General features: G+C 37.2%; 1 protein-coding gene across 1 annotated transcript in view; it reads left to right on the forward strand.

Annotated features, from left to right (window-relative positions):
- The window catches only part of LOC107755114 (uncharacterized), a 64,773-nt gene extending 48,583 nt beyond the window's left edge, over positions 1-16,190 (forward strand). Inside the window, exons 7-14 of the mRNA XM_016571814.1 lie at positions 3,853-3,939; positions 4,609-4,725; positions 5,388-5,486; positions 9,151-9,299; positions 13,006-13,144; positions 14,011-14,133; positions 14,420-14,611; positions 16,119-16,190. Of these exons, the coding sequence (XP_016427300.1) occupies positions 3,853-3,939; positions 4,609-4,725; positions 5,388-5,486; positions 9,151-9,299; positions 13,006-13,144; positions 14,011-14,133; positions 14,420-14,611; positions 16,119-16,121 (909 nt within the window). The 3' untranslated portion in view covers positions 16,122-16,190. The remainder of the gene's footprint in view (positions 1-3,852; positions 3,940-4,608; positions 4,726-5,387; positions 5,487-9,150; positions 9,300-13,005; positions 13,145-14,010; positions 14,134-14,419; positions 14,612-16,118) is intronic.
- The last annotated feature ends 299 nt before the right edge of the window (positions 16,191-16,489 follow it).

A 16,489-nucleotide genomic window follows, 5' to 3' on the forward strand; every position in this document is an offset into this window, starting at 1 on the left:
ATATCCGACCGAACTACAAACTTTCCAGTGATGTCTGTGAGAAAGATATTTTCACTCGACAAGCTCGCGCATCTGCGCCGCCACGCGCTCAATCCACTCAGCGTGCTTTGTTTATCAGCTCGTTCACATCAGCTATAGGCTACAGGCGTTAATACTGAAAGTTTAACGTTATATTCGTTGCATACATATACTTCGTAGTAGACATCCTTAACTCCATTCTGCTGTCTGTTGTTCTGTTGTCTGTGTTTCTTTGTCTGAATATGGCACTTATCACATGCTGTGTGGTATCGGCGTTTGGTATCGGGGCATTTTAACGAGTACGAGTACGAGTACAGGAGCTCAGTATCGGGCCCGATACCGATACCAGTATCGGTATCGGTGCATCCCTACTAATGACATAAAGAACTTGGAGTCTTTCTTGTCAGTAGTTAGCTACTTAGATTTCATCTCAGTGCTTAAATAAAGGTTCATCTTTTACAAGTGTAGCCTGGCCTGGACATCATATCCTGTCAGATTTCGTTATATACATTTACTTTGGGTGTTTATGGACAGTGGATGGCTTATCTCATCTGAGTGGCCTTACACTGTAGAAGATACTCAAGTGAAATGACTGAATCACCTCACCAGTCATTTACACGAGGGATGTGAGGACACCAATAAAGAAATACTGCAGGAACATGATTCCTGAGCACATTTAATAGAAGTGACTTTAGAGTTTGTGCCGTGGACCTTAATGCTGCTTTCTTCTCCTGCCAGCAACCTGCCCCACTCTAAAAGATTGAGGATGTGCCAGTGCAGACTTCACCGTTTAAACTTCCTGAGTGAGATAGAGAGCGGTAAACATGAGCAATATAGAAGTAAAATTGAGAATGTTTTTAATGACAGTATTGTTTTAAATAGCACTGGGCTGCTATGAGAGGTCTTTATTGTCTCTGCTAATTTGAGCTGTAGCACAGCTGCAGAAAACCCCTGTGTCCTTTCCTTCATTTATTTTTTTCTCTTCTCTTTGATCTTCTATCTGTATCTGTAATCCATGATGACAGCATACAAGTGCTGTCTTGTGGAAAAGGTGGCTTTACTGAATGTTTAGGAGATTCTTGATGATAAACTATGTGAACGTCACGTGTTGGAGCACCTTTCGTTGTATTCAAGGTCAGTGCTAACACTGACAGATGAGATCTGTCTGAATGAATGCAGTAGCTCTGTGAACGGTCCTCAGGGAACAGCCACGGGCTCTCCTTCTTCCTCTGATACTATCATCTTATTATACAGCAAAAACATAATTTTTTCATCATTTAATTATTTGTATAATTTAAATATATTAAACAGTTTTCTGTTTTAATACTTAATTTATTCCAGTAATGGCAAAGCTGTATTTTCAGCAGCCATTACTGCAGTCTTCAGTGTCACGTGGTCCTTCAGAAATCATTCTGATATGCTGATTTGATTATATATATATTATATTAGCACCACTGTTGATCAATTGAATCTTTGCTGAATAGATGTATTTTAAAAAATTTACTTTTGAACAGCAGTGTATAAAAGGATTGATATATTTGTAGTTGTGACACATATTTGAGTTTAGTTTATCAGTCTTAATAAAAAGGTATTGTCCCACTTTATATTAGGTGGCCTTAACCGCTATGTACTTACATTTAAATTAATCATTTGATACAATGCACTTATTGTGTACATACATGTTTCTACATTGTACTTATATTTTTAAAAATACCTATATGTAGTTACATTTGTAATTCATTTCTGTTATTACATTTATAATTACACTGTTGACCCATCCCTTACATCTTAACCCACCCTTAAACCTACCCAAACCACCAAACCTGTTCCTAACCTTACCCATATCCCACCTCAAAAGCAGCAAACGTGTTTTGCAAAAAAATATGACCACAATAAGTACATTGTACTTATTTTTTATGTAAGTACATAGTAGTTAAGGCCACCTAATATAAAGTGTGACCAAAGGTATAATCCCAAAATATTCTATTCTCTGCCAGGCTTTTGTTAACCTGGAACAGTCCCCACATTTATCATTCCCTCTCTTCAGCCCCCACATGACAGGGGAAAACTGGAAACCTGATCCAAACTCACCATGTATTCATTATTTTAATACACTCAAAAAGCAAAGTGAAAATGAAAACTGCTGTGCCCTGAAGAGTTTGTTGATGTTTCTGGAACATTCCTTATGTTTAAATATTCCTTATTAAATATGCTATTGTTTCATTCCAGCAAAGCTTTTCTTCCTTCTGTTCTGATGTGGCTATGATGGCATGATAATGCGTGCATGATCAGTATGCATGATGGATACAAGGAAACAGACAAAAACAGCTCTCAAATGGCATAATAGACTTCTCTGGTCTGTTTTTACAGAGTGTTGTTTTTCTGCTCTTTTGTTATGGGGCATATAACTCATTTCATTCACACCGACAGAAGGCTTTTATTGTATTTCTTGGGGCACATGACAGAAAATTGTCTGCTAGGTTATGTAACCTTTAAAAACTTCTGTTAAATGATGTAAATGTCTAATTTAAAGTCGGCATTAAAGGTGACATATCATGAAAATCTGACTTTTCCAGGTTTTAAGTGCTATAATCAGGTCCCCGGTGCATCTGCCTTTTTGATTTTGCAAGTGACAACGGTGTACCAGCTCTAATGCCATGGTGAAAGTCTGAGCAAAACATGCTAACTGTTCTGTCTTTGGCTGCACAGACGAGCACAGAACACTATTTAGAGTCCCAGCCTCAGAGGAGACAACAGAGCAGTGCATTTATTGATTTATTTACTGTATATTGCTGCTGCCACACAGATCTAAAATAAACAAGCGATTTATTTCCCAGCTGTTTACCTTCACAGACATAACCGACTGTTTTTGTAACTCGTGTGTTTTTAACGTAAACTTGTGTGTGAATGAGAACTTAGTTTAGTACTCACATGCTGTGACAGCAGCTTTCTGTCCATGTGCTTCGGATATATGCGCTCAGAAAACTGTATATCTGAAGTTTAAACTCGCATGATTTCAGTGCGATAAACATGATAATCAGAACCAAAACAGATGTTTTTAGCAGGTCCGAGCTGTAATGGCGCAGCTCTATTCTGGAAAAGGGGGCGGGGAGCAGCAGCTCATTTGCATTTAAAGAGACAGGCCCGAAAAACAGTGTGTTTCTGCTTCCACTCAAAATAGGCATTTTCAAAATTATATAATAAATGACCTGTGGAGTATTTTGAGCTGAAACTTCACAGACACATTCTGGGGACACCAGAGACTTATATTACATATTGTAAAAAGGGGCATAATATGTCTCCTTTGAATGAAAATTCACCCCGTTTTCTAAATGTTATTGATAATATTGATCTTGCAGTTCATCCATACATATTTTTAAAAAATGTAACATCGTAATTCTTAGTCAAAATGTCAACTTCCAGTGAAACTACAGGCTTTTCTCTGGTGACGTACACTGAAGTCTTCTCAAACACTTTGTTTACAACAATGGACTGCAAGCTCACATTCAGATCTGCCTCCACCAGTCAACAACTGATGGATAGAATCAAATCCCCACCCTGCATTTTTTTCTTTTTCAACAATCTGTTACTCTCAGATATACATCACAATACAGAAGAAAGTCTCTTTTTCTGTTTCATTGTGAATTTAAGGAATAGTCAAATAGTACAAATGCAAGCTCCACTGTATGCATCTGTATCAATAGCAATATCTATAAATCTTATTCGCTAATCATAAAGAACTGCAAAATAATTTTTTGGTGAACTCTGGTTTAGTCAGTGAAATGTGTAATTTATGGTGCTGTCTGTGATATTTAATCTATTCAATCTCTGTAGGAAGCCATGCCGGGATGCATCCATACAGTACTGCTGCTGGCCGACAGAGATCTGGCTCTACGTGTGGAGAAAACCACTTCTATACCGGTAACGCACAAATATTACCCATCATCTGTAACTTGCCATGACTTTACAGCCACAGTAACACAGTAACAAAACAATAACAGCAAAAGACAACATCTGTGTTATGTTATGTGGTGAGGGTGGTAGAATGGAAAATACAAACATAAATCCATAGTTTAGTCTATAGGAGAGGAAATGGAGTCAGTTTTGACCTTTAGGCCCTGGAGAACAATGTCAGTTTACTGAAGGGTTCTAGTTAGCGATAAAGGAAAAGAGAAAAACATCCTTTAATAAAATGTAGCTGAATGGTTTTGTTCCAGAGCATAGTGACCCCCCTTATAGAAACAAACCGCATCCAACAGCACTGTCAAAAATCTGGCTTTCAGCTAGTTACTCTGCACTCTCTGAGAAATAGATGGCTATTTTAAAACACAAGTGTCTGTACTGAGACGCCACTTGTGCCTGACACAAATCTGACTGCCATAGATAGACTCTTGTAGCTACGTAGGAAAGTGCTTCAGTTGAGAATGTCACAACAGCTGGACAGATAGTGTAGCTCAGACATCTATCTAAGCTATTAGAACAGCTATTGTGGCATCTGAAGTGTTTATGATAGCACTGCAATACATATTGGTCCCCTTTTAATGCAGAAGTTAAACCTGAGGGTTGTTGTGTTCTTTTGGCATCTGTCAGGTGGAGTTGTTGACATCGCTCAAATCTCTCTATAAGCATGTGGACATCGCTCAACTCCCCACTGAGTTTGAAGGCACTTTCCCTTATTCACACAGCAGCTGGATCTGTTTCAGAATGGTGAGAAAATCATCATCTTCATCATTTATATCACTGAAAGCTGGAATACACTACATGTCTTTTACCCTGAATCTGCTCAGTCAGAGGATATTAAATATGTTTGATATTTTTAGCCGATTTTAGAACACATATTGTTTTCTGTATTAAATCTGTCATGTGCCTCCTAAAAAAAGAGACACGTTTCTGCGAATGTTAGAAACGGCTCAGGAACGACTTGAAAATCCCTTGGAGTGTGATCCTCAGTCATTTAGTGTATTATGCCAAGTTTCTTTGTAACCATTTCAAAAAAGTTGCCAAGTGTATGATGCCTTGTGTTTTAAAATCTGTTCAGATTTTTTAAATTGTGTATTGCATTCCAGCCTTAATATGGATTAATAAAGAAATAAGCCACAAAAGGCCACGCAGCCATAATATAATAAAAGTGTTCAGTGGTTTAAATGTATTAATAATGATCACAATAAACAGTTCCTCTGCCAATTAATATATTTATATTTGACAGACAACTTAAAACATTTAGATATAAATAATTTCATGTGCAGTCATATATATGCATATCTTAGATGTTGTACCATATCTGACAACTTTTGGTTATTATTATGGAGTTTTTTTTTACTATTGGTTTCTTGTTACTACTCTAAACATTTCTTTCTGTTATATTTCAGAGGTTGGAACAGCTTACCAGCCATTGTGAGGATGCTGTGAACCTGCTTCAGAACACCATCAGCAAACTGGAGTCCTCAGTGCTGCCACCTACAGCAGAGGTACTGCAAGAGTCAATAAAATACTTTTCTAAAAACAGCTCAGCTGAGCAGTCTCACAGAAAATGCTTTGTCCCAGCCCTGTCCAGAATGAGAGAGCTGTGTACTGTATGTATATATCTTGGCAGACTCTTTTATCCGAAGCGTCTTCTATTGAATTCAAGGTAGACATTTTTGTCAGTTCTTGCATTCCCTGGAAACCGAACTCATGGCATTGCTATGGTCTATTGTTTGAGGAATATGTGGATTCTTTGTCTGTGATCAACTTAGGCCCCCAAACTCTTGATTTTAGTGATGTTTACTTAGAATGCAGCCTGAGGACTCCGTATGACTACCTGCATCAGTCAGCTTGATAGTGAACTCTACCTGAGGAGGGCATCACAATGGCACAATCTTCTATTTTGAGTCTGAGAGACTTCTATTCTGTTTCCATGAAGCACAGCAGTGGCACTGGTGTCCAGTTACGGTGATTTAAAGACTGTTCTATTTAGAAGAGATGTCTAGTTTTGAAAAATAGGTTTGGTTTGTTTGTGGTTAGGGTTAGTGTGTCAAGGCTTTGACTAAGTTGTCCTCTGGCTGTCAGTGGAGGTCACAAAGGACCTTTTTATCCACAGGCTTCTGGGGAAAAACAGGGCCTCAGGAGAAATAATGATCTCCCAGAGGGGTGTTTATCTGCAGCCATCTTTAAAATCACGTTCAAAGGGTTGATTTGAAGAGTAGAATGGAGAGGCAGAAAGGGTCTGGTGGTTGAGGGAATGGATTTCTGCTTGACTTTGTGCTGAATGCTAAAACAGCCCCTCTTGTGGATGAGGTGATGCTTGGATGTTAAAGGGGTGATATGACGATGCTAAAAAGAACATTATGTTGTGTATTTGGTGTAATGCAATGTGTTTATGCGGTTTAAGGTTTAAAAAACAAATTATTTTCCACATAATGTACATTATTGTTGCTCCTCTATGCCCCGCCTTTCTGAAACGCGTCGATTTATAATAATGTACTCGTTCTAATAAATTTATATTGTAATGTACTCATACTAATATATTAAAAAATCATCTTTACATTGCTGGTAGGTTATCATTGCACAAATTAAAACACTTTCTACATTGAAAAAAATACAAATAAAAATTAGAAGAGTTCTAAACTAATGCGCTGTCTTCACTCAGACATTCTTTTTAGCACTCAGACAAACTTTTTAGCACTGCCCTGCAATTTTATCAATAAAATAGCTTAATCGCTCAAGAGCTACATTATCTTTCTCAACAAGGAGCTGGTGAATAGAAAGCCAAAACATGTCTCGGCCTGTCCTCTCATTTCTTGGCTGTTTCTTCTTTGTCTTCTGTCTCCCTCCATTAATCTGAACATGTGCCCTCTTCTTTTTCATGTCTTTTCATGTTATTTTCTCCCTATATTTCCACATAAGCCTCACATTAGGGCTGTGTATCACCAGCAAAGTCACGATACGGGACTGCACTGAATTTCACCTCAGCAGAATTTAGTAAAACAACTGTTTATTAAACACTGCATACTATAGGGCCATTTCTAACTATTGGCAGAGCAGGCAGTTGACCTCTGCATTATGAAGGGCCTCCATAACTGTATCACAGTACAATATAGGTAATGGCATATGTTTCATGTTTACATTGGGCACTCCCCACCAGATACAATATTCGGTTGTGTTCCCCTCTGCAGCCAGGTTAAACCTTGTTGTAGCCTATATATTATGCTCTATTCATTATTTTTTAGAAACCTCGCACTTTTCTACTCCATTTTAAACTGTGTTCTTGTATTCAAATTAAGCGCGGTCCACTGCTGCACACGTGCCACGATATCGATACAGGGACAGCTGTATCGATACACGTATCGTCAAATCTCTGTGACGATACATCGTCTATCGATGTATCGAACACAGCACTACCTCACATATGTTCAGTTTTTCATCCATTTAATAGTTAAATATACAGTGTCTATGAAGAGTTTTAAAGCAGTTCTGTTAAAAAAAAACTGCAAATAGGCTTTAAAACAGAAACATCCACTGACATTTGGAATTTGTGTAATTGCTCTACAGTTTCATCCCACTTCACACACACACATGCTAATTAGGGTGTAGATGCATGACAGTAATTGAGATTTTTTATCACTTTGAGTACTTTTTCAAATTCACTTATAACCTTAATATAACCTTTTCTTGTTAGTGCCTTATAAACTCTGCATAGTGTGGTCAGACCACCATCTGCATCATTGGGTAGGTATTATGGATGCTTTTCTGGGTGGTACACACAAATAGGCTCATACCCCCAAAAAAGTATTATACCTCAAATACTACCCCTTTTTAGATTTTAATTAAGTTGGCATTTTGCTAATTTATGACCCTTGTTTACCATCAAGAACCACTTTCAGAAGTGGTTTCAATACTTTTGTCAGGCAATTTTCAGAAACGTAAATGTGTGCCAAGTAATTTGAACCATTTGAAACATTTTACACTTGAAAAGATAAAAAAAGTATTAGTACTTGAGATGACCGTGTTTCAAATCATGTACACTCTTATGTACAATGTACATAAGTTCAAATGAAAGTCATAATTTTTTTAAAGAAATTAGCTACTATTCAGCAATGATGCATTAAATTGATAAAAACTGACAGTTTAACAAAATATTTCTCTTTCTAATAAATACTGTTCTTTTGAACTTTCTATTCAGTTAAAGAATCCTGAAAAAAAGTATCAGGGTTTCTGCAAAAATATTAACGTGCACATCTGTTTTCAACAATGAAAATAATAAGAAATGTTTCTCAAGCAGCAAATTAGCTTATTAAAATTATTTCTGAAGTATTATGTGACACTGAAGACTTGAGCTGCTGAAAATTCAGCTTTGCTATCGCAGGAATAAATTACATTAAAAAAATGTAAAATAGAAAACGGTTGTTTAAAATTATAATAATATTTTAGATTAAGACCGACACTTAACTTTTGAATGGTAATGTGCACTCACACTGGGATGACTCCAATCATATCAGTGGCCTAGAAAACCTGTTTTGTTCTATGTAGAGTGGGTCACCCCTCATGGGGTTTGTTGTTCAAATCTGATGACCAGCCAACTTACGGTTATGTAATGAATTAAACATGGCTTACGAATACACCTGTGCACATTTCTACAGTGAATTTGGTAACATTTGCTCTATCATTATGCTGTATCTACACCAAAGGGGGTCAGTACATAAAGTGCAAGACATGTGTTGTATTAAGAATAAAATCCAGTTTTAAGTAAAATGGCAACACACACCCGAAGATGTGGCAGTTATGTGTATAACACATTGTACTGTAGCTTAAACTCATTTGATAATTTAATGAGCACAAACATGAGCTGGTATTAGATGAAGGAGGTGTAGATATCATTTAATACATATAATATTGCCTTTGTGCATGAGAGTGTGTACAGGGAATGTGTGCTGCTGTGGAAACCGCAGATATTACTCTCTATGTCGAGGGAGTTTGTGAGGCAGGAACATAATGATGGGGTGTGTGTTTGTGCTGGAGAAGGGACAGATATTACTCGGTGAGAACAGTAGATAAGATGTGTATATGTAATAATAAGGTGTATGGGAATGTGTGCAGCTATAGTGCAGTGTCTGTGTTTTATAGTAATAAATGTGTGTGTTTGTATGTTTGCAGGAGGCACAGATCTTATTGTGTAAGTACAGAGAGTTGATGAGGACCGTTCTGGAGGACAGCAGGTTGGTGCGGCTACAGTTGGAGGGAGGAGCCGCTCTGTCCTGTTTGCGAAAAGAAGAAACCAATGTCAGTCTGACAGAGGACTACAGGTGAGACAAGATGATACAGACAGCACCTTCAACCTACTGCACACATCACAAAAGTTTGGTTACTTAATTATGCCGTCTCCTAATATACCTTGTTTTGGTCAAAAGCAACATGACATGTCCTTTTTAGAAAAGGCAGTCCCAGAATACACTCTGGGAAACACTAAAAATAATAATAAATTCAAGAGGAATACTTATTATACAATACCAGTCAAAAGTTTGGGGTGGGAGTCTCTTATGCTAATCAAGTCTGTATTTATTTGATCAGAAATACAGTAAAAAAAAAAAAAAAAGTAATATACAATAGTATTACAATGTATTTATTTTTATTCCTGTGATGGCAAAGCTGAATTTTCAGCAGCCATTACTTCTGTCCTCAGTGTCACATGATCCTTCAGAAATCATTCTGAGATGCTGATTTGGTGCTCATAACATTTCTTATCTATGTTGAAAACAGTTGTTCTGCTTAAAATGTTTGTGAAACCTGGGAAACAGTTTTTGATGGAAAAAAAAGAATAGTGTAAAGGTTTTCACTGTGTTTTTTATCAACTTAATGCATCCTTACAGAATAAAAGCATTATTGCAAAAATAAAGGTAGTGTACATGTAATTGAATGAATACTGAAAAGGTATTTATAAAAGGAGTGACTATAAATGACTGTTTTACAACGTTTGTATGTTATATGCATACTCATTATTCAAGTCCTTATCATGTGTAGAAATCAGTTGTAAATTGAGTCTCCTGTGTGCTTCATGTGAGTTTCTGCCTATGTAAAACATTACAAATGAACCACCAATGAAGTTCCAGTAAGGATGCTGCTTAAATAGGCAGTAGGCAGCGAGGCAGTTCACTATGTTTTGGAACTAAATTGAACAATTATAAGAGACATGAGAATGTCAAACGAGAGGGATAATGTGAGAGAAAAGAAGTGTTGAGAGCGTGGGAGAGCATGTTCAGGCCTCTGATGATCAGGGCTAGGTTCAGCTCGAGGTTGAGGGAGTGTGACTGGTATTTCCCACAGCCAAGCCAAGAGAAACATCTTTATCTGCACACAACCATTTTATATTGAAACATACACACATAATCTCAGAGCTAAACAGACACCAGTATGCGCATGTGTCTGTCACTCTGATAACATAGTGTGGTTTGGATGCAGCAGAGCTCTGGTGCTGCTTCCTGTTTGACTTTGCTTAAAACACAGGCATGTCTACACTGGCTTACTCAAGCACACTTTCAAAGCCTCCTGCTCAGACACATACACCTGAGCCTGGTGTTTGTGAGGGTCTTTGCTGATAAAGACCTGGTTGATTGCTCTTTGAGACTGAGGGTTTGGATTTAGGTTTCCCAAAGTCTTCATCTACTTAATAAACATGCAAGCGTCAGGAATCTAAGCCAGCCTCTCTGGTTCTGTAACCTGATTTCCATTTTGTACCTTTCATATTATTAGATGAAATAATAGTTTAAAGGCTGCACATGTACTTCAAGTTGCTCATTTGCTGCCTAACAAATGCCAAAATGAAACATTAGCTGTCTAAACCGCTCACACACAAACGCATCACCTGGATGCTGACAGACACACAAAGGACTCAATCTCACAGGTGTGACTGAGTCTAAAGTGCTTGAAAATAGTGACCAAATCTGACCCTTTTTCTGCCTACTTCTTCCCTCACACATAATCCCTCTCAGTCTAGACTTTGTCTTTTTAACACTTCCTTTGGATCCTGAAGATGAACTATGACCCCTTGCTTTTTTACTGACTGGAATGATTACGCTGTTACTCACCGGTGGTCCTATAACCTGCTGATTTTTGTTTCAAATATATATAAACAGGGAATTTTATCTTGTTTATCCCTCTTTTTTCTATTCTCTATAGTCCTTGTCAGACTGTATAATATATACTAAAAGTAATAAGAATAATAATCCAAAAAATTGTCACAATTAATCCCAAAAAATGTTTTGCCTAGTAATAATGATGATGATTTTACATTACATTTACATTTAATCATTTAGAAGACACTTTTATCCAAAGTGACTTACAAATAAGGAAAACAATAGAAGCAATCAGACCAACAAGAGAGCAACAGCAAGTGATGTGACAAGTCTCAGTTAGGCTAGCACAGTACACATAGCAAGGTTTTTGTTTTTTGTATAAATTAGAAAAAAATGAATTGAATAGAATAGATAAGTGCTAGTATTAATTGGTCAGGTGCATGATGATGATTTTTAGAAACTTTTAATATAATAACAATAATAATTGGCTATATTTTTATTATTGTTTATTGTTGACTATTATTTCTAATTATTATAACATTTCATTTAATTAAATAGTTTATAAAATAGAGACTCCAGGTATAGATATCTGTATGGTAATATATAGTAACATATTTAATCACAAATGTGTTTAATCAACAGTACTATGAATGCTTCATTGAACTGATAATGAAGGCTACTGATTTTTCATCCATCCATCCTTAGACTCTTATCTCTCTCACTCACTCTTTTGTCGTTCTCCTGCTGGAATGTCTTGATATCTCCTGCATGCTGTGATAACCCGTGTTTGCTCTGGGTGTGTGCTGTGAATAATTGGTGGGTTTTGGACTGATTCTGAGGTCACCGTTTTGCCCCTCATGCCTCTCATTGTGTGTATAACACTCAGATTGTTTCCAACACTGAATTTACATCAACCGACACCCTAAAGTTCACCCCAAATTAAAATTCAATTATCATTTACTCACCCTCATGTCTTTCCAAACTTATGTAACTTTTCTTTGTCTGTGGAATTCTGATGCAGCTCTTTTCCACACACTGAAATTGAATAGGAACTAGGGCTGTCAAGCTCCAAACAAACAAACTACCATGGAGATAACTTTATTTTAAAATGCGAATATGTGTATCTAACAGCAGGGGGCACAGTTCAGTGTGACTGTGTTGTTATGCATGTGCCACATGTCTGTCTGCATTATTAAGCCTTTTTTGCTTTGATAAGTATTTTGGCAGTTAAAATGGGAATGTGGAACTCTTCAAAAATAGTTCTCGATTCTAATATTGACATTGGGGTTATGTTTGGATCAGAGAGTGTATCACTCTTTGACTGAGTTAGTTGGCATATCATTGAGGGGAAATGTTAGAGCACAATACAGTATTGTGTAAGTGAACTACAGCGGTGATGAAGTCATCCAGTAGACATCAGCCTCTGCTGCTGTGCACAGTGTGCTCTGCCAATGTGTATGGCAATTCACATAAACACAAAATGCATCTTTACTCATATTTCATCACAATTATGCATTTAAAGAAATACATATTTCCTCACATACTGTTTGTACGCGTATCACAGTATACAGTCAATGACTTCTCACATAGTTTCTCTCATTTATAGTCTTTTTCTTTTCTCATACAACACACACACACACACTCCAGCTCTGTTCCATACTGTCTCCCATTGCCAGACTGTTCTGTAAAACCAATTTGCACATCTAATTACATTCAATCTCTAAAAGCCCTGTCCAATCAATACATTCTCTAAGGCTGTCTTAGCCAATGAGATGAGAGTTCCACAAGAATGTCTTAGCCAATGAGATGTGAGTCCTGCAGTCAGCGTTTTCTCCAAGCTCAGATGCTTGAAGTTTCTCTCAGGGATTAGAAACAAGCTCAAGACAATATGTAGACTAAATTTAATATGCTAAGGAAATCCTGTTGGTGTGTGTTTTAGAGATGCCATCGAGAATGCGGGCCGTCTGTATAACCAAGTGGACGAGTTGGTTCACAGACTGGTGATGCTGTCCAACAAATGCACACAGGAAATGGAATTCATAATGGAGTTCAAGACCCTGGAGGATGGATTCAGAGAGGTGAGGACTGAAGTTTTGCACTTGCTATTTTGAACTGTATTCATGACAGATGACAATAACAGCTGCATCTGAGACTCAGCAAATGGTACCTGTTATTTAATGTAACCATTTCTTATATTGGCTTTGAAAATAGATAATTTTGATTTATTTTTCGTACTTTATTATAAATATCCTCTATAAATATACACTAAATATCATACCTTACATGGTTCAATGTGGATTTATAAAGACTAAGAGTTCTACTAAGTTAAAATTCAATTCTGAGACAAATGTACATTTTTAATTAAAATTTTCTGTTACGCGGAAGACAAATTTGTTAAGGAAATAAATTTCTTATTAGAAAAGTCTCTGACTTTTGGACTCCATTTGGGCAGTTTGTGTCTTCAAGGCTTATTCTTAGCAGTGTTTTTTCTTGTGAATTTACCTGTAACACTTGAAAAATAGTGAATACTGTACTGAAGTGCTGCACACAAGCACACTGACTCACAAACAGCCTTACTAAGCTACACACTGACCTCCTGGTGATTTATTCATTTGATTGTTTTAATGGATGATTGTGCCCAGCAGGCAGAAAGAGGGGGGGAAATCCTGTTGGCATAGATATAGTGGAAGCTGCTGAAACAGATCAGACAAGCACACACACACATTCATGCACATCATGAGAAAGTGTAATCTAGCACCATAGCATCTGTATCAGATGACAGACACGTGATTGATGTGTTTGTGTGCTTATGTTTCAGTCTACTGCCAAAGTCTACTGCCCTAGAGAACAAAGAGTATAAATATGTGTCATTCTGGGTGAAACTAACAGAGTAAAGCTGGACTGTTGCAGGAATAACTGTTTGTATGTATATGTCGTCTCTTAGGTGAGTCAGTGGATAGAAGAGGTGGGCGAGTCTCGTCTGCAGACACTGAGTGAGCTGGAAGATTCCTTGGAGCAGTTACATCATAAGCAGACTGTCTTCAGAGATTTCTACACAGCTGCATATGTATGTCAACTCTTATTAAACTTGTTTTACACAGCCCTTTTTACCTCCTGCCACAGCATCTGCATGTGTTTTTTTTTTTTGCATAGCCCTCATATTTTCTCAGCAAATGCCTTATGATGTTTTTATTTGAACTGAGAGGTAATATTTTACAGCAGGTGTCAAACATTTGCTTTATAATGTCAACTTAGGCTTCGAGAACATTTGTGACTGTTTAAATATAGTCACCTCAGTCGCACCCTCTGTTTTCATACCAGTTCACTGCGTAATTCTGGGTGTGTGTGTTCAGGAGCACTGTAAGAGCGGTGAAGCTCTCCTCAAGCGCTTAGAGAAGTGGGAAGACATCTCTTCTGCAGAGCTGCAGGTGTATGAGGTGAAAGTACGCTCATTCTGGGTCCATCTACATGATTTCTCCCAGCGAGTGGAGGAAACCAAGGATAAAATTGACAAGACTGTTCAACTCTACGAGTTCTTTGACAAGGTGAGTGGTCAGTAGTTGCTCATAATATGAACTCCCCTGCTGTTTTGCCGTTCTATTTCTATTATTTTACTACTTGGGCTCACTTCTTAAAATTTCAATTTTTTACGTCAGATTATTTGTTGTGCTCCTGGTAATAAGCTTGAACTCCCTATAGGGCTGTATTCTCTCTGTAATTGTATTGTAGTTTGTGCAACACAGTGAAAAGTTGTGAGACGTTTTAGAAGATTTTAGAAATGTTGTTCGTTATCAAATTTCTAAATGCTTTAGTATAGAGATAGATCACCCAAAAATAATTCTGTTATGATTTACTCACCACCATGTCATTCCAAACCTGTATGATCGGCTTTTATATGTGGAACTCAAAAAATAAGTGTTTTTTTTTTCCTTCATACATTAAAAAGTAACTGGGGTGCAATGTTGTTTGGACCCCATTTAGTTTTGAAATATCTTCTTTTGTGTAGAAAATTAGTCATACATGTTTGGAATGACATGACGGTGAGGAAATAATGACAATATTTTCACTTTTGGGTGACCTATGCCTTTAATTATATGTACTGGATTGTTTGAGGCTTACTAGATTGAAAAATTGGTTTGGTGGATAATGTGAGATTCCTCCGTGCACCAGTACTGCTTTCTAATTACAAGGTCTGTAAATTGCTGAGAATTATTTCTTGATAATTAAATCCATAAATTTGTGATTATTCTAACCTATCCTATGTCTAACCAGTGCAGTTTAGTCAGTTTAGATTAGACGTGCGTTAGCAGTTTTCCATCCTTCGATGCATGTTTGTTTGGCCAGATGTAGTTCATTATTTCACTTAAAGTTTTGCACTTCTGTTTTCTTTTGTTGTATTGTTCCCTTATTTTTTTTCATAATGTAGTTTTTTTCCATATCGTAAGTCATATCATTGGTTGTTCTTACAGGACACATTCTTCTTTTCTAAAAAATGAATGTGGTTTCAGTTAATTTCATTTATTTTCAAAATTTAGTTAAGTCTAAATGTAGTTTCCCTATAATCAAGTAGCTCTGGCGACCCCTGGTGGGTGTCATGACCCCCAGGTTGTGAAACCTTGTCTTATTGAACACTATTTATCCTCTAGTGTTTAAATGTCCTCAGATGGATGTTGAAACAGTTTTTAATTTCATTTAATTAATTTATTCTATATCTTCCTATAGTCAGAAGAGATAAACCTTATATTCAGAGACTTTTAGCAAATATAAGCCTGTCCCACCTTGCTCATCCTTTCTTGCTCATCGATAATTTGCTATCATAATTTAGGGCTAGAGATTTTAATTAGTGTTAAGTGATGGCAATGGAGGACTTTTTCATGTATTTTTTCCGTCAAACTCTAGTTCCTCTAAAAAGAATACAGTGTTTCTAAAGCACCAGCTATTTCAGAAATCCCTGACTGGCAGTGATGTCAGGCAAACAAACACATTCACACACACACAAACACACATGCACGATTGTCTCTGTGATCAGACCATTGTGTTTTTCCTCTGCAGTGACACTGGGTTGAACGCTTCAGTCTGACTTCAGAGTTTCCCCCTGAGCCCCAGCAGGGACAGATGGTCTTGTTGGCTGACCGCTATCAGATTTTATCATTAGCATAATCATAGTGCTCTTTCCTGACTCATCAGATCATCCATACTTAGACCCCTTGCCCTGTTGGCATGGCGACCTCATCCAAGCCCTGTCCTGGCGTCTGTTGGCATATTGACGAAAGTTGTCAGTGTATTTATGTATTAATCAAAGGTTTTGATTGTATATAAATTAAAAGCTGGCTTAGTTTACATACATCTGCCTGTTCCTAGATCAGTCCCTGATGGAGCACACATTTATTCTCTTTAGTCTTTAGCACTGCAGAGTCTTTGTG

The sequence above is a fragment of the Sinocyclocheilus rhinocerous genome, unplaced genomic scaffold (assembly GCF_001515625.1).
Source record: "Sinocyclocheilus rhinocerous isolate Xijiao unplaced genomic scaffold, SAMN03320098_v1.1 scaffold591, whole genome shotgun sequence".
NCBI classification, from domain to species: domain Eukaryota; kingdom Metazoa; phylum Chordata; class Actinopteri; order Cypriniformes; family Cyprinidae; genus Sinocyclocheilus; species Sinocyclocheilus rhinocerous.